Source organism: Protomyctophum bolini, assembly GCF_963924005.1.
Source record: "Protomyctophum bolini genome assembly, chromosome: 16".
Lineage (NCBI taxonomy): Eukaryota > Metazoa > Chordata > Actinopteri > Myctophiformes > Myctophidae > Protomyctophum > Protomyctophum bolini.
In genome coordinates, this window is record NC_137877.1 from 2,685,337 (window position 1) to 2,705,880 (window position 20,544).

General features: G+C 43.2%; 1 protein-coding gene across 2 annotated transcripts in view; it reads right to left on the reverse strand.

The window, feature by feature from the left end:
• Window positions 1-20,544, reverse strand: part of col18a1a (collagen type XVIII alpha 1 chain a) — a 161,992-nt gene that overhangs the window by 34,213 nt on the left and 107,235 nt on the right. For both annotated transcript variants that reach the window (XM_080786204.1, XM_080786203.1), the window contains 12 exons: window positions 14,347-14,422; window positions 11,816-11,928; window positions 9,387-9,413; window positions 8,183-8,389; window positions 7,253-7,279; window positions 7,016-7,078; window positions 6,209-6,277; window positions 6,001-6,054; window positions 3,891-4,019; window positions 3,703-3,765; window positions 2,528-2,572; window positions 648-776 (listed from right to left, as the gene is read on the reverse strand). In XM_080786204.1, the coding sequence (XP_080642330.1) occupies window positions 648-776; window positions 2,528-2,572; window positions 3,703-3,765; window positions 3,891-4,019; window positions 6,001-6,054; window positions 6,209-6,277; window positions 7,016-7,078; window positions 7,253-7,279; window positions 8,183-8,389; window positions 9,387-9,413; window positions 11,816-11,928; window positions 14,347-14,422 (1,002 nt within the window). The remainder of the gene's footprint in view (window positions 1-647; window positions 777-2,527; window positions 2,573-3,702; window positions 3,766-3,890; window positions 4,020-6,000; window positions 6,055-6,208; window positions 6,278-7,015; window positions 7,079-7,252; window positions 7,280-8,182; window positions 8,390-9,386; window positions 9,414-11,815; window positions 11,929-14,346; window positions 14,423-20,544) is intronic.

The following is a 20,544-nucleotide window of genomic DNA, read 5'->3' on the forward strand; positions in this document are numbered from 1 at the left end:
CTAGTGCTATCAACACATCACCTGTTGAACTGCTAGTGCTATCAACACATCACCTGTTGAACTAGTGCTATCAACACATCACCTGTTGAACTAGTGCTATCAACACATCACCTGTTGAACTAGTGCTATCAACACATCACCTGTTGAACTAGTGCTATCAACACATCACCTGTTGAACTGCTAGTGCTATCAACTTAACCCATTTGGGCCTGACGTCGAAATTTAGAAAATGACTTTTTAAAATGTATTTCTTTCCTGAAAAAACCTCATGTTTCTATGTCAGTGGTTCTCAATATTTCATGTCAAGGACCCCAACAATTTTTATGTAATATGCCTCCGCCCCCCCCCCATCTGAAAATATGCTGTTCCAGGGACCACATCCCCAGAAGCAAAGATTTGAGTTAAAATATTCACTCTGTAACAATAATATATATTAAAAGATTCAAGGCACATTTTCACGATTTTTCAAAAATAGCAGACCTACTAGCTTATAAAACGACACAAATTGCCCTCCCTGCCCCCACCCCCCGCCAACACGGTCCATTGTGTTTGTGTGTGTGTAGACACTTGGCAAATCTCTCCACGGTACAGTACAGTACTTCCCCCCCCCCCCCTGTGTGACCCGAGTGCTCATTTCAAAGACTTACGAAGCCAACGCCTCCGGGGCCCGGCGGGCCCGGGAGCCCAGCTGGGCCGACTGGTCCCATTGGTCCTGGCAGGCCGGCCAGTCCACCCTCCCCTGACGGTCCTGGTGGGCCCGGTTGTCCTGAAGCCCCCTGAAGGGAATAAATGGATCCACAACGTTTTTCAATTAGTATTCCTCTGAGAACAGAGGGACAGATGTCTGTCTGTCTGTCTGTCTGTCTGTCTGTCTGTCTGTCTGTCTGTCTGTATGTCTGTCTGTCTGTCTGACTGTCTGTCTGTCTGTAGCCCATTTAGGCCTGACGTCGAAATAAATAAAAAAGTCGTCTGAAAGAATATATATTCAAAGATTTGTGCCGCATTTTCACAATTTTTCAAAAAAATAGCAGACCTACAAGCTCGTAGCGCGCCACTCGGTGGCGTGCTATGAGCTTGTAGATCTGCTATTGATTTTTCAATAGCTAAAGTATAACATAATGCCTAGTTAAAACACCAAAAGGGGTTCCAGCTCAAAATGGGCTAGAACCAAAACTCATGTCAAACATTAAATGGTTATTCAAAAGTGTGAATTTGATTGAAACATGCTAACAGAGCAATAGACACATGCACATTCCATGCATTCAATCTACTAGCATGCACAACATGCATGTAATCACAGCAGGACCATGTGTGCATTCATATGAGGATATTATTATTGCCTAGAAGGCAGAGGTACTCCATTATACCCGTGTGAAGCCTGACATCTAGTGGTAGAAAGTGGGTACTGCACTGGCATTAATTCATATCAATTCAAGTCTCCCTGGGGTTAGGTGAGTAATCGATAGGATTTTGTTTTGTGGGTTTAGAACTTTCCCTAAAAATCTGTAAACCTAGCAGGCATAAAGTATGAAAAGCATGTATGTGCCACGCATTAAACGACACATTAAATCCATTATGATGGTTTTACCAGTGTTGATTTTGTCAACTAAAACTAATATGACATCATTCTTTCGTCGACTACCTTTTTTTCACTGACCGAAAACGAAATAAAAACTAAGCTGTAATGACTAAAATATACTGATGTGAACCTTTTGCAATAATTGTAGTCTTACCGGGCAGGCATTACATGACAACTACTGTCAGATGGTCGGTACAGTTGATTGAGTTGGACACTGTTTGTCCCTCTAACTCTAACATGTCCTCCTATTTCTAGTCTATCCACACTTTTCCTGGGCTGTGTGTGCTCCAGTTCCTGTCGATTTGATCCAATGAAACTGGTCAGATGACCAATGATATCCAATGAAATCAACAGGAACTGGAGCACACACAGCCCAGGAAAAGTGTGGATAGAGGGTATGCGCGTGACATCATCGTCAAACCAGGAAGTTATGCAGGAATGCCCACTGAGTGGCAAAAGACTACTTTCCTGGCCTTAACAACCCAGACATCCACACAGAAAAGTCCTACATCTGATTGCATTAAACAACGTTAAACAACGTTAAACAATGTTAAACTCACTTTGCCTGTAGCTTTGCCACTCCATATGCCATTCACTTTAGGCATGCGCATACCCTCTATTGAAATAATGCCACGCACATTTTTCCAGCACACAAAATGGCCTCCTGCAGGCCTTGTTGACTAGATTCAGGAGACATTCTGAAGCTCTTGCTACTGAAATGATTGATCATTGATATGGATAAATCCCGTCATTTAACATTTAGCATCATTCTCAATGGGTGAGAACTGAGAAGCACAGCCTGCCAGACCTCTGGTCAGGCAGAGAGGAGTGGGTGGGGGTCTTAGCGAAGGGTCCATTAGGTCTGATAAATAAATACATAAACCATAAGTCATAACCAACCTTCTGTCCAGGTGTAAATAAATACATAAACCATAAGTCATAACCGACCTTCTGTCCAGGTGCTCCTCCAAGGCCCCGGTCTCCTCCGTCACCCTGTGGCGTAAAGGAGATGAAGAACACAAAATATGAACAATAACAACAATAACGTTGACGATGGAGAGGGCCACTGTATTCCCACACTCACTCCATCCAGACGGCTGCATTGCAGATTACTGTAGCAAAAAATAGCCCATCTACCAGTTCAAAACGCATCGCGTTTTGAACTTGTAGATCGGCTATCTTTTGCTATATTTTAATTGAAATCCTGAATAATCTTTTTCTATTCTTGAATTGGAATCCTGAAAAGTAACCTTTTTTTTATTTAATTTCAAATGCATTTAGTTATAGTTATGTTAACCTTTTGAACTAAATACAAATGTATTGGACATAAAAAAAAGGCAATAACATTTTTAATACTAGTAGTAATTAGCTGAAATAAATACTATAACAGTACTCCGATATTAACCTGAGGGCCACATTAACAGTTTGACGACCGCTAATTGTTTAATCCAGTGTTCCACCGCGCGTATAACGCTGTACCCGACATTTGTTTAATGAGTTTAATTCGCCGTTTTAAAATAATTAAAAAGAAACAGCGGGTTTATCCAGGACCTGATGACGAGGCCGTCACATTATGATGACGAAACCGGAAATCAAGTCATCATATATGCTGCTAGGGCTTCTGGGAAATTGAGCCCAATGTAAGTGGACGGGGGGGGTTTGTTTGGACTACAACGCCTCATGGAGGCGGATCCTGTAGCGCATTGTAATGGCCGCTGCAAGTGCTGATGATCAAAACATGCCGAAGGACCATTTTTCGCTGGGTTTTCGTTGGGTAACGTGTTTTATGGAGTCAAACTGTTAAGTGAAGGTGGGGGCCCCATGTGGCCCCCGGGCCTACAGTTGCCCATGTATGTTTTTTACTGTAGATCCCATGTTGAGCACTTGAAGACACATACAGTACTTCTGGGGTACCTCTGGGGTACATTTCAAATGCAATAGACAGGTCTACACACTACAGAGGTTATTATATGTTTTCTGGATCTGTTTTACAGCTGCTAATGGCTTACTGTATGTCTATTGTTATATAAACACAGCTGCTAATGGCTTACTGTATGTCTATTGTTATATAAACACAGCAAAAGGAAAGACACAGAACAAAGTGATTTCCATTTGTTCTGTACCTTGTCTCCCTTCAGGCCAGGGCGGCCTGGGAACCCATCCACACCTGGCGGTCCCGGTTGGCCCTGGGGGAAAAAGGACGTTGATTAGATTAAATTATACATTATTGTTAGTAAATATCACGAGCATCTCTACATGAGGAGGATGATGGGAGCTATGTCTGGGTTTAGTGACACCGGACGACACCTACAGTTCTACCAGCGGCCCCGTCCTGTCCTCGGGGTCCGACCGCCCCAGACGAGCCCGACGTCCCGGTGCCGACGACAGCGGGTCCTGGAGGACCGGGGGGGCCCGGGGGTCCAGGTAAACCCTGCAGTCCCTGCAACGAGACAAAGATTGGACAAAAAATGATTCACTGGTAATAATAATAATAATAATGTCCTGCCCTCGTCTCTCAGATCAATCACTTCCTTTATTGCAGTTTCAAGAATGCATTATTTATTAGTTCATCTTATATCTAGCTGTTCTTGTTTTATGATACCTCCTTTGTGTTGTCCTTCCTGAGACTATCCTATTGGCGTCATACTTGTTTATTTGCATCGAATGCCTCATTTCTTGCATTAATGTTGTATCATTTATTTTATTTTATCTTTTCAATGAAACTCTGGGGTTACGAGTATACTGATGTGGTGGGTTTGTGGTGGGGAAGAGCCTCTGTGTACAGTATGTCACTATTGTTTTGTTGCTGTTATTGTTTTGTTGTACAGTATGTTGTGCCCTGAGTGAGGAGTGGACCTAACCTGACGCTGCCAGATCCAAAAAGCTTGCTACACAAATTTGTTTCACAGCTTATTGGGATCGCGGAAGCAAATTCGATGACGGGGCTGTTCCTTTTTTTCAAGATACATGGTAGATGATTGGATGGGAGCGTCTGTCTATCACCGTGTGGGCGTGCAAACACAACCAATAATATCGACGTGTCTATATACCGTCACATCCGCATCCCGCCTTTAGCTCACGCTGATTGGTTCGGTACGAAGCAGATCTGACTCAGGGCTCAACTCCGTCAGAGATCCCAGATGAGTGTTGTGTTGGGGAATATGTTTCCGCAATACCGCCCTCATCTGGCAGCGTCAGGTTAGAGTGGACCCCCTTGGAAACGAGTTGCTGCAACTCAAGCGAGTTTCCTCTAGTGACATTTCAAATAATAATAATGCCCGATTGCCGACTCTGAGCATGTTCTGCACCAAAAAGGTGAATTCTTCTACGGCCACTGTACACTACTGTACATGTACACTGTACATTGTACACTGTAACTGTACAGCGACCACAGGATGATGTCACCGGAGAGAGTTCATCACTCGTTGAGTTTCACCTGTTTCTGTTTTAACCCATTCTGACCTGAGATCAGATTCTAAAAATGTTCTTCTACATCCTGACAGTTTTCTGAAAAAGCTATGTTTCTATGTCAGTCGTTCTTCGATTTTTCAAAAATAGCAGACCTACAAGCTCGTAGCGCTCCACTCGGTGGCGCGCTATGAGCTTGTAGATCTGCTATTTTTCAATAGCTAAGGCACAACAGAATGCTATAACACCAAAAGGGGTTCCAGCGCAAAATGGGTTAAACGTTCAAATGGATTGTACACCCAAACACAGGTGGGACTTTGCTTTTAAGCTGTGACTCTTATTTGTATCAGCTAATCTTCTCTAGCTTAGTGTTACAAATTACATGCATTTAAGTTCAACCTCAAAGTGCATGTTGTTTACCTACAGTACCTACAGTATCATTATAATAATGATACATCTGCGTATCCGAGACAAGTACAGCTGACCTCCGTCATTTTGCATTCTGAGGGCTGTTAGCTGTGGTTTACACTATTACACTATTACACTATGGTTTTCGGCCATAGTGCTATGAAGTGCCATTTGTTTTGTGAAAATGTTACTATACTCCTGTGACTATTATTAGCATATTGTTTTGATGGGGGGAAAGAATTTAAGCACTTTGATTTTATTCTTTTACTTGAATATGACATTGTTCAGTAGAAACAAGACACATGAACTGTTTTTGTTTGAAAACCTGTAAAAGGGGTATACATATACATATATTTTTTTAATTTTTCATTATTTTAAGTTAAATGACAAAAGGGTAGCCGTGATATAAGCCTAGGCTTCAGTCTATACCTTATTTTCTCCAGAATAAGACCAAAAAAAAACTGTGATGAACTAAGAATGTTTTTTCTTAAAACAACTAATAAACAAAATTAAACTAAACTAGTACAACGTTGCGTTCTTCTAATGACAGCAAATAGAACTGTATAATAATAATAATAATAATGTTGTTCTTCTACCGTACGCACCCGTATAGAGTCCAGGTCAGGGAATCCTCCTGAACCCTCCATGTCCACGAACGTCTGAAACACGGACAACAACAACAAGCACATCTTCACCACTCCGTCTTCTGGAAACCCAGCACCCTTTTCATATAACGCTGTGTGTGTGCGTGTGTGCATGCGTGTGCGTGTGTGTGCGTGTGCACGTGCGTGCAACATGTGTGCGTATACTCACAGATCTGGACCCTGATCCAGGAGGGCCAGGAAGTCCTCTGGGTCCAGGCTGACCTTCTCCACGTTCTCCCTGTTGGACGACAGGATGACAACATTAAGCTACGTTCCAACACTCCTTCACCTCCTATCCTCGCGTCCTTCACTTCGCGTTGTTGTTTCCTTGTGCCTTATAGTCCCTCGACTATAAGGAAAGGAGACGAGGAATAGCTACGAGGACGGAGGAATCGATGGGGTACAGGTAAACGCTCCTCCATCACCCAGGTGTCTTTTTTTTTTTAATAATCTTTATCCCACGATTTTGTAACCCATTTTTTCACCCCTGTGTCAATTATCTATTGTGATCCTGGGCTCTACACACCCTCCACCAACCTAGTCCCCATATATGGGGGACAAGGGGAGACCAACCTAGTCCCCATATATGGGGGACAAGGGGAGAGCAACCTAGTCCCCATATATGGGGGACAAGGGGAGAGCAACGGACTTGAACTCATGCTTCCTTCATGCCATGAGTGTCCAAGTTGCTCCTTTACACCTGACAGGGGGGAGTTTCCCTGGTTGGACGTAGCGCGTGGAAGGAACACGTTATTCCAACCAGTTCCTTTCCCCTCCATCAGGCGCCCCGGCTGGCCAGGGGGAGGCAGTATAGTGACCAGGATTACTGCATGTATTTTGTGAGGGTACCTAGTACTACCCTAGGGGACACGGGGAGAACACGCACACTATTTTCACATTATGTTTCATACTGGACATAATGTATTTCTCTAATATGTTTAGGAATAAGTGATAAGTTTGAGCTGGAATATTGTACCTTCTGTCCATTAGGTCCAGCGTCTCCGGGAGTTCCTGGAAAACCTGGCGGTCCGACCGGACCCTGGAGTTCAAAGAGCATCGTGTTAGACTGATAGTGATACTGTTTATAAAGCCACGTAGATCCCATCCCTCACACAAAAGTCCAATTCCATCTTATCTCCATGGTTTGCAGCTTGCCTGAAATAATATGATAATAATAATTATAAATATTAATTATAATAATAATATGACTTACTGTTTTGCCGTCTTCACCAGGATCACCCTGTAGACAGACAAGGAAAACAAGACAATGTTATCCTATATGTTCAACATCACATCACATGGAACTGCTATCCTAATCCTATGTTCAACATGTGTACAGGCATCCGCAGGGGAACAGCATGGCTCCAATGTGGTCCAGCCTGTGTCCTTTACAGACACATTTCGGCAAGGTTTTAGTCTATTCCCTGCCCCAGAACCAGCCCAGTGGCCTTGTTGTGGTTAGAGTGTCTGCCCTGAGACTCACAATGTATTATAAAATATATAACCATCCCGTGGCGCGCTCTGCCTGCATGCTCTGGGTTGCGTGAAGGGGGTTCTTCTTCTTGTACGTTGGGTGACTGGTCTATTTGGCAGCCCGTTACCGCCACATAGCGACGTTATAGCGTTTTCATAAAGTGTGCGTTCTCGTGTAAAGCCTCAATAAAAAAATGAGAACGCAACGGGACTTTGACGTTTTATCTGGAGAGGCATCAGACTCACTGTACACTAGGGCATTCACTTCTAGTCATTTTTACTAGTTGACTAGTTGCCTAGTTTACTAGTCGACTAGTCGACTAGTTGTTTAACTACCTATTATGTAAAAGAAAATAAATAAATATATATATATATTTGTACATTTAAATTCATATCGTTCAAGCTTGTTTTGAGTCAAAAAGAAGAATTTGTTTTTAGTTTCTATCGCACCGCAACCAGAGTGTTACGAGCGCTCACAGAACACAGTCGTGAACCAACATCCATTTATATTAAAATAGGCGTGAAAAGGCGAACTCGGCGGAGAGGCCGTTTGGACCATCAGGAGGCGTCAGAAGGGTATAATTATCGGTGGAAAACGAGTGAACATGTGAACGTATATACAAGCGGTCTCAAAGCGGTTATTATATGGTGTGTGTGACAATCTACTCACGGCCTCTCCGTCCTCTCCTAGCGCTCCCTGAGAGCCGGGCACACCCGGTGGGCCGGGCGGTCCTCGTGGGCCCGGGAGCCTCTCCACCACGGAGCCGTCGCTGCGTTCCGTCAGCTCCGGGGTGGGCCCCGGGGGCCCCGGCGGGCCGGGGGGCCCCGCTGGGCCAGCGTCTCCCTTCACCCCCGAGTAGCCGAACCCTGCCGAACCCTGGAGAGACATGATGAGGACGAGCATCAGAGTCCATTGTTGTTGTAATGTGTGACTTTGCTGTAGCTTTTCCCCATCCATTTATTTTATCCTGTTAATATGAAGCATTATTATATGAACTTATCTTCATATAATTGGTCCTCACTAATAATCATGATAAAATGGCACGATTTTTTTCTACTCAGTCTGTGTCTCATAGGAGGGCTGTGGGCAGTTTAGAAACCATCTTCCAGTGACATCATCATTAGGCAGATTATTTTTTTAAACAAAAATGTTTAGATTTTCATTATTGTGAGAAGGATGGCTTCCATTTTCGCATTGTAACTTGTCAGGACTAGAAAGCCTGCCGTTCCTATTAGCTTGTATTCTTTGGCAATGTAAACGTATGTTTTCTCATGCCAATAAAGCCCTTTGAATTGTATTCTCCATCGATGATGTCACTGGAAGAGGGTTTCTGAACTGCCCACAGCCCTCCTATGAGACTGAATAGAAAAAGATTGCGCCATTTTTTCATGATTATCCTTTATTGGCAGAATGTCTTGAAAGTTTCACATCGTCCAAAATTATCTTTTTTCAATGACGTTGTGACAAGACTATTTTACTGAATTGATCAGCATGACCAGTATATCTTTATTTTATGTATTTATATGACAGGGACAATGCACATTAATCAACACGTCAGTTTTCACATCCATGTAAATGTGCCAGAGTTAGCTATAATAAGCTCATTTACATCTGTAGTCCCTGAGCAGGCTCTTAAAAATGATGATAAAAATATCCATACAAAAACACATACTATACAATTTGTATACAGTGTAAGAAATAATAGATTATTAAAAAAAGGATTGTGGAGAAACAATAGATGCTGTCAAGGAATAGGAACTGAATTAAAAACTGTACTTGCATGGCAGACACTTCCACTTCCATAAAAGGCCCTGAATCAAATACGTTAATTCCCAATAAAAAATAATCAATCAACAGTCTGTTTAAAACATACCTTCCCTCCTCTTTCTCCTGGTTCTCCCTGAAACACAACAATACAAACAAATGATGTTAGGGTTGAAAAATAAACCGCTCTCTCTCCAGTTTACACCTGTTTAGTGAAGCCTAGTGTGTGAGTTTCTGAGAAAAAAAAAATTTCTTGGCCAGTGGCGTTTCCAGGAATTACATTTTGGGCAGGCAAGATGTGTTAATTGTCGTCTCCCCGCGCACAATCGTAGAACTAAAGGTTTTCAAAGAGATATACCTGCCAGACCAGTAGGATATAAAGGCTGAAAGGCATGCATTTACATTCCAATGGGTGACTGAGGGTCAATGAACGGCCAATCAGCTGTCCACTAATAGTTCTAAGGTCTTGTTTTTGGCCAGGCCAGAAATGGATTTGGACACGCGGACTCTTATTGTAGATATGCCTCTGTTCTTGGCTTTCATGTATGTTTAGAGAGCAAATCGTAACCTCTTGCTCCCTCTAGTGGTCTCCCTGTCCAACTGAAATGTGGTCACAGCAGAGTAGAGTAGTACTGTACGCAAATATTAATTTGTACTCATAGGCGGCCATTTCCTAGGGTGCGCTCGTTTTTCGCTTTACCTTCCAACACAAACACAAATCCCAACTCAGCCAGCTGCCTCGGTAGTCTAGTGGAATACTACGCCGACTTGCAATCCATGCTTCACGAGTTAATTCATTTTTTCAATAACTGCAGACTTTTATTCGCTGGACAATATAATAGTTTTTGGATTAAGGATGGTGCGGGATGCGTTAAAACGACCAGATTAAGGTTGGTGAGGGGTGCGTTAAAACGACCGCATTAAGGTTGGTGAGGGATGTGTTAAAACGACTGCATTAAGGTTGGTGAAAGGTGCGTTAAAACGACCGGATTAAGGTTGGTGAGGGGTGCGTTAAAACGACCGGATTAAGGTTGGTGAGGGGTGCGTTAAAACGACCGGATTAAGGTTGGTGAGGGGTGCGTTAAAACGACCGCATTAAGGTTGGTGAGGGGTGCGTTAAAACGACCGCATTAAGGTTGGTGAGGGATGCGTTGCTCCCCTGCTTGCGGTTATGTTTAGGTTAGAGTTAGAGACAGGGTCAGTACTACTAGGCATAACCACTTGTGTGCGGTCCAAATGAACACAGCACAGCGCTCCCTACCCCCCACTGACAACCAACCACAAGCCGAGTTTGTAAATGGTCGCCTATGAATACAATAATCCGTGTACTGTACAGTACAGTACAGCGAGCACACAGCTTGCATGATGATCTCACAGATGGTGAATCCACCGTCTCTGTTCTCTGGAAGGAACTGGCCCTCTGGCGTCTCTGCTCCTACTGTAGCCACACATGCCAATAAACCTCCTCAAGATGGTGGAAACCAGACAAACAGCTTCGTTATGCCCAGGGATGGTATATACTGTAATACTACCATGCAGTACAATTACAGGGGTGAAACTTTTGACTTTCAATTTAAGCAATTATAAAATATAATAGATTTTGAATGAAAATAATCACAAATCTGATTTGACTGACTGCTCAAAAGTATTGAAAATAGCTGATCTACAAGCTCACAACGCACCTCGTCCACGACACGCTGTGAGCATGTATCTCTGTGAGACATCGCTGTACAATTGTAGTTAATCAGACTAGGATTAACCACTATTGCTGAGTCTTGTATATTTATTGAAATGAACAAAAACAACAACATGCTTGCTTGCTGTCTGTCTGTCTGTCTGTCTGTCTGTCTGTCTGTCTGTCTGTCTGTACGTATCGTAGTATGTTTACTGTATCAGTGGTCAAAAGTAAGATTTACTAAAGTATTGTACTTAAATACAATTTCAAGGTATTTGGACTTTACTTGAGTATTTCCAATTCCCAGTACTTTTACTTCTACTCCACTACATTTCAGGTCCAAAATGTGTACTGTCCCCACACACCGAGTACTTTCCCCACCACTGTACTGTTATAATATGTGACTAAATTTGACTGAGGGACTGCCATTGGATTATTTAGAATTTTCGTTTTTTCATGTCATGTGAAAGCAGGGAATCATAGCTTCAACTTGACATATTGTTTGTTCAGTTTGACCCACCGGTTGTGGAGATATGGCTTATAGAGTATAATGTCTTGCAGAGAAACAGCGAGTTGAGAAAACAGGCTTGAAAAGGTTCACTTCTGTGGTCTCTAACATTACATATTACATATTGTCTAAGCATTTATTTCATATTTACATGTCGATCTCAGCTCTGACATGCTCTAGTATGTGAAGAGTCTGCCTGTGATATTAACTCATTCTGGATAAAAAAATAATAATATGTTTTCCTCCTCTGGTGAAAAGCTGGAGTTTGCGCGATGGCAGGCTCTCAGTCAAATCTGGTCACATTATATGTCCCAAATCAGTGGAAGCACATGATTTTCATAAACGTGGTTCGAACCTTCTCTCCGCGCGCTCCGCCCCGCGAAGCCGAGCTGGTCCCGGACTCTCCCTTGGGGCCGAGAGGACCCCGGTCTCCTTTGTCTCCTCGGTCACCTTTGGTTCCTTTGGCTCCTGGTCGGGGGGAAAAACAAACGTGAACGCATTAACGTTACGTTACTATTAATTTAACCCGACGAGAATGATTCATTAACGGCATGGCGTCGCGTGTTCCGACCAAACAACACGCAGCTTTAGTTTACTGTCCCCCCAAAAGGTGGAGGAAATTAATCTATTCTTTTCTTTTCTTTGTTTTGTCGGAGCTAGAATTCCAACGCCGGTTGTAATTTATGGGCCTCGAGGAGGATGCGTCGGAGGTCAAGCATTTAACACCTGAAACAGCGAAACATGCACCCAGAAAGAATGTCCCACAAGTCCCACCACGGTGACCTCAAACTCTACCCTTTTTAAATGAGCCTCCGTTCATTTAACCACCTGGTGTCCCTGTTTTATGGGGGGGGGGTCATTATGGGCTGAAATTGGTCTGATCTACAAGCTCACAAGACGTCGGGTCGCTGTGCGATGCGTCGTGAGCTTGTTGTGCATTGGCTGTTTTAAATAGTATCCGCAATAGCGGCACACTTTACTACTTATTTCAATGGAAATAAGCGAATTAGCACAAAAACACAACCCCCATTGAGGGCTTATATTAGGGGAAATAGCCAATAATGCACTTTTGCACAAAATAACTCCTGGACCTCTTTGGTGGGGACGTAACAACTACCAATAAATGTAAGAAAAGCCTTAGAATTGAAGGCATTTTTAAAGATGTTACGGTTATAGCTTTAGGTACTTTGTTGTATACCGTCTACCAGAGGGAAGTAGTTTAAACTCCCTGCAGAGTGGATGAGAGGAGGTCGTTTATCTTGACAGCCCTTTTTTTCTGAATTACTTCCTTGTAGATAATCCTTCATGGTAAAGTATTTGTGTTTGTTCAGTAACAGAGGTCTCCCCTCTGCTCTCTCCTGCTCTTTAATAAATGATCAGCTTCAGTTTGATAGTGTTCCAGTTCTAATCTTGTTCTGCTCACTTCTTTGTGTAAATCACTTCCAATTTATCTTGTTTATCCAGTATCCTCCTGACCCGAATAGTATAATTCACCCTTTGTCAATTGGTTGCAGTTTCGTGGTTGGACAAAAGTACCCCCTCTCTCCATCCACTACTTTAGTTTTTTCCAAAAATTATGTTTTAGCAAAATTCAACATAAACAAGGCGGAACTAGGGCGGAACCAAGGCAGAAAGAGCCTGCTGGTTGGTCAGTTCAGGGACCAATCAGAAGGCTGACAAAGGGTGAAAATACAATTTCTGTTCACAAAAGAGCTGAAGAGACAGAGATACCCCCGTTGAACAGACACTAAGGATTACTAGTGGAAAAGAGCATTTAATACTGTCCTCACATCTAGTGACACGCCCCTCACTTCAGACAAGACTGATGTTTTTGTCGCATTCCTATAATTTGAATAATTTGATGAGCAGCAGTGTTTCCCTATGGAGACACAAAGATGAGCAGCAGTGGTCGCCTATGGAGACACAAAGATGAGCAGCAGTGGTCCCCTATGGAGACACAAAGATGAGCAGCAGTGGTCCCCTATATGGAGACACAAAGATGAGCAGCAGTGGTCCCCTATGGAGACACAAAGATGAGCAGCAGTGGTCCCCTATGGAGACACAAAGATGAGCAGCAGTGGTCCCCTATGGAGACACCCAATAGCAACGACATGATGCAACCTTGAGACCAACCAAGAACTCTGCTCCGCAAGCTGTGCTCGTTTTGCATAAATAGCATGCCTTTTTTTCTAAATCATGAAATTAATAAAAAACCTAAAATAATACTACTTATTAAAAAAAATATCAAATTTAGCTTTAAATTCCTCCAGTTGAGGTCTATTTCTTCGAGCATACTTTTCGTTCCTGGGTGGGAGGCATTTTTGGAAACATGCAACATTGTAAGAAGAATTAACATCCTCCAACTTAACCCATTTTCACCTGAGATCAGATTCTAAAAAAATTCTTCTAAATCCTGACAGTTTTCTGAAAAAGCTATATGTTTCTATGTCAGTCGTAGCTTGTAGATCTGCTATTTTTCAATAGCTAAAGCATAACATGATGCTAACACCAAACACCAGTGACGATGATTCAATAATGCTCCCATCACTGCTGATGGAATCCAAGCTCAAGAGGATGCCGTTTACAATATGTCCACTAGATGGCGACATTGGTCTATCATAAGCACGTAACTACTGTGCACTATACCTGCATTGAGTGATCTTGGTACATAGAATTTGATCTATTGAAGATTCTGACCTTCAAATGTACATCATTTTTGTTTTGATTGTATTGCTGTATTGTTGTATTGTTCTTTCTGCTTTGGCAATGTAAACGTATGTTTTCTCATGCCAATAAAGCCCTTTGAATTGAATTGAATTGTGTACATGTGTTGTCATTAACCTTCTGCACATCAAGCAGGATGTTGCAACATCTCAGTGATCTCACCTGTCTCTCTGGTTACGGACACGTCCTGTCTGCTGGTCACTGGAGGCTGCTGGATGGGCCTGGAGGACGATGGTGTCTGCAGAAAAATAAACATCACAAATTCACAATCACTTTCATGTGTCACGGCCTGAGGTCGAAAAGTAAAAAAAAAAGTCTTCTAAATCCTGACAGTTTCCCGAAATACCTCATGTTTCTGTATCAGTGGTGCTCAATATTTCATGTCAAGGACCCCAAATATTATTGTCATGATAAATATTGGTCATGAACATGGCAGGTCATGACTAAGTCTAAAATAGTAAAAGCACATATTACACACATGTTTCTTGTGTCCTAAACGTCATTAAAATAAGGGGTTGAAGTGGCCCTTTAACCCATTTTGGGGCAGGAACCCCTTTTGGTGTTTTAACAAAGCATTATGTTATACTGTAGCTATTGAAAAGAATAGCAGATCTACAAGCTCGAGTTTGCTATTTTTGAAAAATCGTGAAAATGTGGCGCAAATCTTTGAATATATATTCTTTCAGAGCGAACGTTTTTAACTCATGTCTTTGCTTCTGATGGGGGGGGGGGGTCCCTGGAAGAACATATTTTCAGATGGGGGGTCGGCGGCCAAATACATATAAATTCTGGGGGTCCTTGACATGAAATAGTTTGAGGACCACTGACATAGAAACACCCTTTAACAGGTGAGAGACAGCAGTTGGAATTAGTTTTATGGTGAGCAGTCGTGTGTGCGTTGTGTGGTTTTCCATGAGGAGAGAGATTACAGATAGTGTAAACAAGAAGTGAACAAAAAAAACAGTAGCTTATATCCAAAGTGTATTAATCTGTAAAATCCTTAGTGTTGATTTATCCGCCTGTAACTCTCAGATTGTACAAAATTAAAGCGCTTATTCGGCTCGCGCCAATAAAACGTGTCTGTTTGTTTGTTGTGCTGCCCGTGACAACTAAATATCCTAAAAGGACTTGAAGTGAGTTCTGGTGATCTCTTTGTTTTAGTCCAATGATTTTTTTGAACCGTGCACCCAGTACAGTAAAGCACTGTGTCGAGTGCTCGCATTCCTTCGGCAGTTACTGTACATGATGCTTCTACTGATGTCTAATATTTAACTAAAATGTAGACAAAACAAACTGTAGTGAGGGCAGCGGTGGCCGAACGGTTTGCGGAGCGGTCTTGATATCGTGAAGGTCGCTATAGTTCGTATCCCCGGACCGGCACGTTAAAATGACCACCGCTGAAGTGCCCTTTGAGCAAGGCATTGAACCCCTACCATGAAATGTTCTATGAGCAGGGCCTGGCTGTAAACAAGTTCTTGAGCGTAGTCCAGTTACCCTGGGTAAACATGGTACCTTTCCTTTCCTTAGTCCAGTTACCCTGCAGGGTAAACATAGTACCTTTCCTTTCCTTAGTCCAGTTACCCTGGGTAAACATGGTACCTTTCTTTCTTTCTTTAGTTCCATGGCAAGATCTCCATGATCAGAATGCGTTGCGCTGCATCATGTAGTGAACTAACTTGTAGAGCTGCTATTTTCGGGCGTGCGAAACGGCGTGCAACAGAATATCAAATTAAGCATTCGTTCTTTTCAATCAACTCAATTCCATTCCCAAACCAACCTCCCCTACACACTGTCCTGATCCCAGCTCTGTTAGCATTGATCCCAGCTCTGTTAGCATTGATCCCAGCTCTGTTAGCATTGCGCTGCCATTCAACTGTGTGAATGTTTACGCAGAGAGCTCTCTCATCACTAAACAAAGTCTGTCTGGCAAGCTCCAGAAACCACTCTAGGGTTTGGCTCACTGTGTTCTCTGATTAAACAACGCTAATTCTACATGTGCAACCAATGCCAACAAAGAAAACATTGAACGCAACGTCGGTTTTTTGGGAGACGGGGGTTTTCTCTTTTTATTTATTTCTCTGTTTTATTGTTATTTTTCCGGTAATCACACGTGCTAATCGCTGGCAGACATTGCATGTCTGGCTCCTATTATGCAACCTCTTTCTATGCTTGCCGTAAGTTATTAAGGCCCTTAAGTAAACAAATGCAAGTATTCTTGACCGAACCCACATTCACCTCTCCCCCTCTCCCCCTCTCTCTCTCTCTCTCATCTGCACTATTAGTTGTAAAAGGTTGAAACACCGCCATAAAATCTATACTTAGTGTCAAGTGAACTCCTACACAGATACAGCCAGATCAACACGAAAGGCTTTATTTGACTTCCGTAACTACATTTTTCTACATTTTTATTCACTTCTGCCGTGTATACGATTATGACGGCTCCAACGCTGGACATGTACTGTTGAACTAGTAAACACCATGAGTGATCACGATCAGATATCAGGTTTCAGAGCTCAAGGCTGTGGGCTAGGGGTGTGTGGACGTGTGTGCGTGTGCGTGCGTGTGTGTGTGTGTGTGTGTGTGTGTGTGTGTGTGTGTGTGTGTGGACATTTAGGGCCTGTCGTTCAAACCATAATGCCTTTGTGTTGAAACTATTTGCTCGCACTACACAATTCACTTTTCTCAGATTTTTGGGATTAGGGAGAGGAGGAGGAGGAGGAGGAAGGGGGGCATTTCTGTCCACTTCTCTCCCCCTAGGGGGGGGGGTGTAGGAGGCTGGGTCACCACAGAGCACAATACCACCTCCCACCTTCTAATCTAAGCCATTCTTCACAGGTGACACACCTCTCATTGTTACCTGTGGAATTTCGAACATTGAATGGGGATGGCAGTGTGTGTCCGTGTCCGTGTGTGTGTGTGTGTGTCCGTGTGTGTGTGTGTGTGTGTGTGTGTGTGTGTCCGTGTGTGTGTCCGTGTGTGTGTGTGTGTGTGTGTGTCTGTGTGTGTCTGTGTGTGTGTGGCGCACGCACGCAGTCTCTGTCAGCACTTTAGTTAAGTTCAAAGATGGATTGGAGGATTTGTATTATATATACATCAAGAAATTGATGGAGAGTTGGTAAATCAAATTAGATCTTTAATTCTTGAGAGCGTAAAAATGAAACCAAATGGACCCGTCCGTACCGGTCCATTTGGTTTCATTCAATTATGTTCCGTCTACTAAAGAGCTGGAGGGAAGTGGAGACCCCCCCGACCCGCCTCTGAACAAACACACGATTACCATCAGAATATAGAACTACTTCAATCTCATTTCAACAAAAACATACAGAACTGTAACATACCTAAAGCCACTTTAATTGAACATTAACCCATTTTGTGCGGGAATCCCTTTTTAGTGTTTCAAGCATTGTGTTATACTTTAGCTTTTGAAAAATAGCAGATCTACAAGCTCGTAGCGCGGCACTCGGTGCCGTGCTACTTGCTTGTAGATCTGCTATTTTAGATTTTTTTTGAAAATGTGCCTCAAAGCTTTGAATATATATTCTTTCAGAGTTTCAGTTTTTAACTCAAATCTTTGCTTCTGGGGGGGGGAGGTCCCTGGAACAACATATTTTCAGATGGGGGTCGGCGGCCAAATACATATAATTTTTGGGGTTCTTGACATGAAATATTGAGAACCACTGATACAGAAACATTAACGTTTTCCAGAAAAAAAAAACATTTTAAAATTACATTTTGTCATGTCAGGCCAAAATGGGTTAACCAATGTCCTATATGTGGGAAAGAATGTGCCCGTCAGTTGTGTCTACAACATGGTACCACTGGCTGTGATAAGAATTCTGGCCCGTGGGTTATATTGGCAGACGTCTCCGTGGTGAAGTGTGTGTGTGTGTGTGTGTGTGTGTGTGTGTGTGTGTGTGTGTGTGTGTGTGTGTGTAGAATTCTGGGCCGTGGGTTATATTGGCAGACGTCTCCGTGGTGATGTGTGTGTGTGTGTGTGTGTGGAATTCTGGGCCGTGGGTTATATTGGCAGACGTCTCCGTGGTGATGTGTGTGTTATATAAAGTAATGAAGGAACGCCTGGTGGATTCACTCCCCCAATCATGTCCATCCATCAAATGTGCCAATGACAGGCGGGGGGGGGGGGACAGGAAGGGGGGGGGGGGGCTTCAGGACACACTGCTGATGGATTTAAAACACCAGACTGTGGAAGAGATGAGATGTTCTCTGGGTTGAGAAACCAGGTGCTCAGCATCTAGATACTGAAGCAGCACCTTGTCCCTGCTCACAGTCCACACGCAGTAAAACACTCAGTCAGAATTAGGGCCTGACGTAGAAATAAAAAAGGCTTTTGAAAGAATATATATTCAAAGATTTTATGCCGCATTTTCACGATTTTTCAAAAACAGCAGAACTGCAAGACCTACAAGCTCGTAGCGCGCCACCGAGTGACGCGCTACGAGCTTGTAGATCTGCTATTTTTCAATAGCTAAAGTATAACATAATGCAATAAAACACCAAAAGGGGTTCCGTCCAGCCCAGAATGGGTTAACTACAATTTCACTACAAATACGTACAGTATACACACGCTTGTACACAAATTACAAATGGATACAATAACAGTGAGGATGTTACTGTACTGTCCTGTAAGTCCTGTGAAATACCGTACAAGGAAGCTGGGTGCTGCACAATGAATCGAGAACATCGTAAAACGTGATTTTTATATTTCACAATTATGTAATCACGGCACTTTGTTTGTTTAATTCAAACGCCTTATTCGGGCGGTTGTTGGGCCCTCGTTTCCTCACCAGCGTTTAGAACACTGAACCCAGTTCCATCCATCAGAACATCACAGAACATTTAGAACACTGAACCCAGTTCCCTCCATCAGAACATCACAGAACATTTAGAACACTGAACCCAGTTCCCTCCATCAGAACATCACAGAACATTTAGAACACTGAACCCAGAGCTGTGGTTCCAGCGTTTCCCTCCATCAGAACATCACAGAACATTTAGAACACTGAACCCAGTTCCATCCATCAGAACATCACAGGACATTTAGAACACTGAACCCAGAGCTGTGGTTCCAGCGTTTCCATCCATCAGAACATCACAGAACATTTAGAACACTGAACCCAGTTCCATCCATCAGAACATCACAGGACATTTAGAACACTGAACCCAGAGCTGTGGTTCCAGTGTTTCCCTCCATCAGAACATCACAGAACATTTTGAACGGCATTTAATTTTTTTGTTTTTGCACAAAAAAATAATAATCATCATTAACAATAATCAGGGATAATAATAGTGTGAGTGAGTCATAATGGCGCCGCAGACCTACGAGGCAGTCGGACGGAACTGGCTCGGTCACTACGACCTTTGACCTCTGGGTCCAAATCAAGGAAGAGGGTTGACGGGTCGAGGGTGACCTGACAGGCCCGTCACTATTATCACATGATCGCCGGATCACAATTATGTGAGATAATCACAATTATCTTTGACAGTTTAATCCAGTTCTGTCTAGTGAGTAGTGACAGAACAAATCCTTCAGAACTCATGTGTATTTGAACTCAGTCCAAATTAAACACCCCCCCCCCCCCCCCCCCCTATTCCCATGCATTGATATAGAACACAAATTGAGTGAGCTTATAGATCTGCTATTTGTGGTTACACCGCGACACCCACACAAACACTAAGTATAACCCAGGCTTAAGGGAAGACTTCCTATCTCTCCCATCCATCACCATTAATACCATAATGACACAATGGAAACTCTCCCTCTCTCTCTCTCTAAGGCTTGTCTCGTCTTGCGGAGGGCCGATCGAGGTTCTCCTACCCAGGGACCTCGTGCATACATAGACATCAAAGGGGGCTTCAGCCCCTGCCCGTTTACCCGTCTGTAAAACAACTGTCCTTTTACCCGTCTGTAAAACAACTGTCCTTTTACCCGTCAGTAAAACAACTGCCCTTAAACAAGACCACGAATGCAGCGTTTACTACATGATGAAAGAAATGCTAATGCCAACTCCTCTCCTTTCCAAGCCATTCAGGAGATTTCCTTTTTTTCCTCCTGAACTTGAACACAGTATTTTTGCACACCTGCATCTCCACTAGCTATTATATAGAGTGCTGGGTTTCCACCCCGAAAATAGCTGATCTACAAGCTCTCAACACGTCGCAGCGCGACGCGTTGTGAGCTTGTAGATCTGCTATTTTCGCAATTATTTAGTCCCTCTTACGGGATTTTAGCCCACCTGCTGCTACCTCTGTGGACAGAAAGACACGTCCCTGCTCCTACCTCTGTGTACAGACAGACAGACACGTCCCTGCTCCTACCTCTGTGTACAGACAGACAGACAC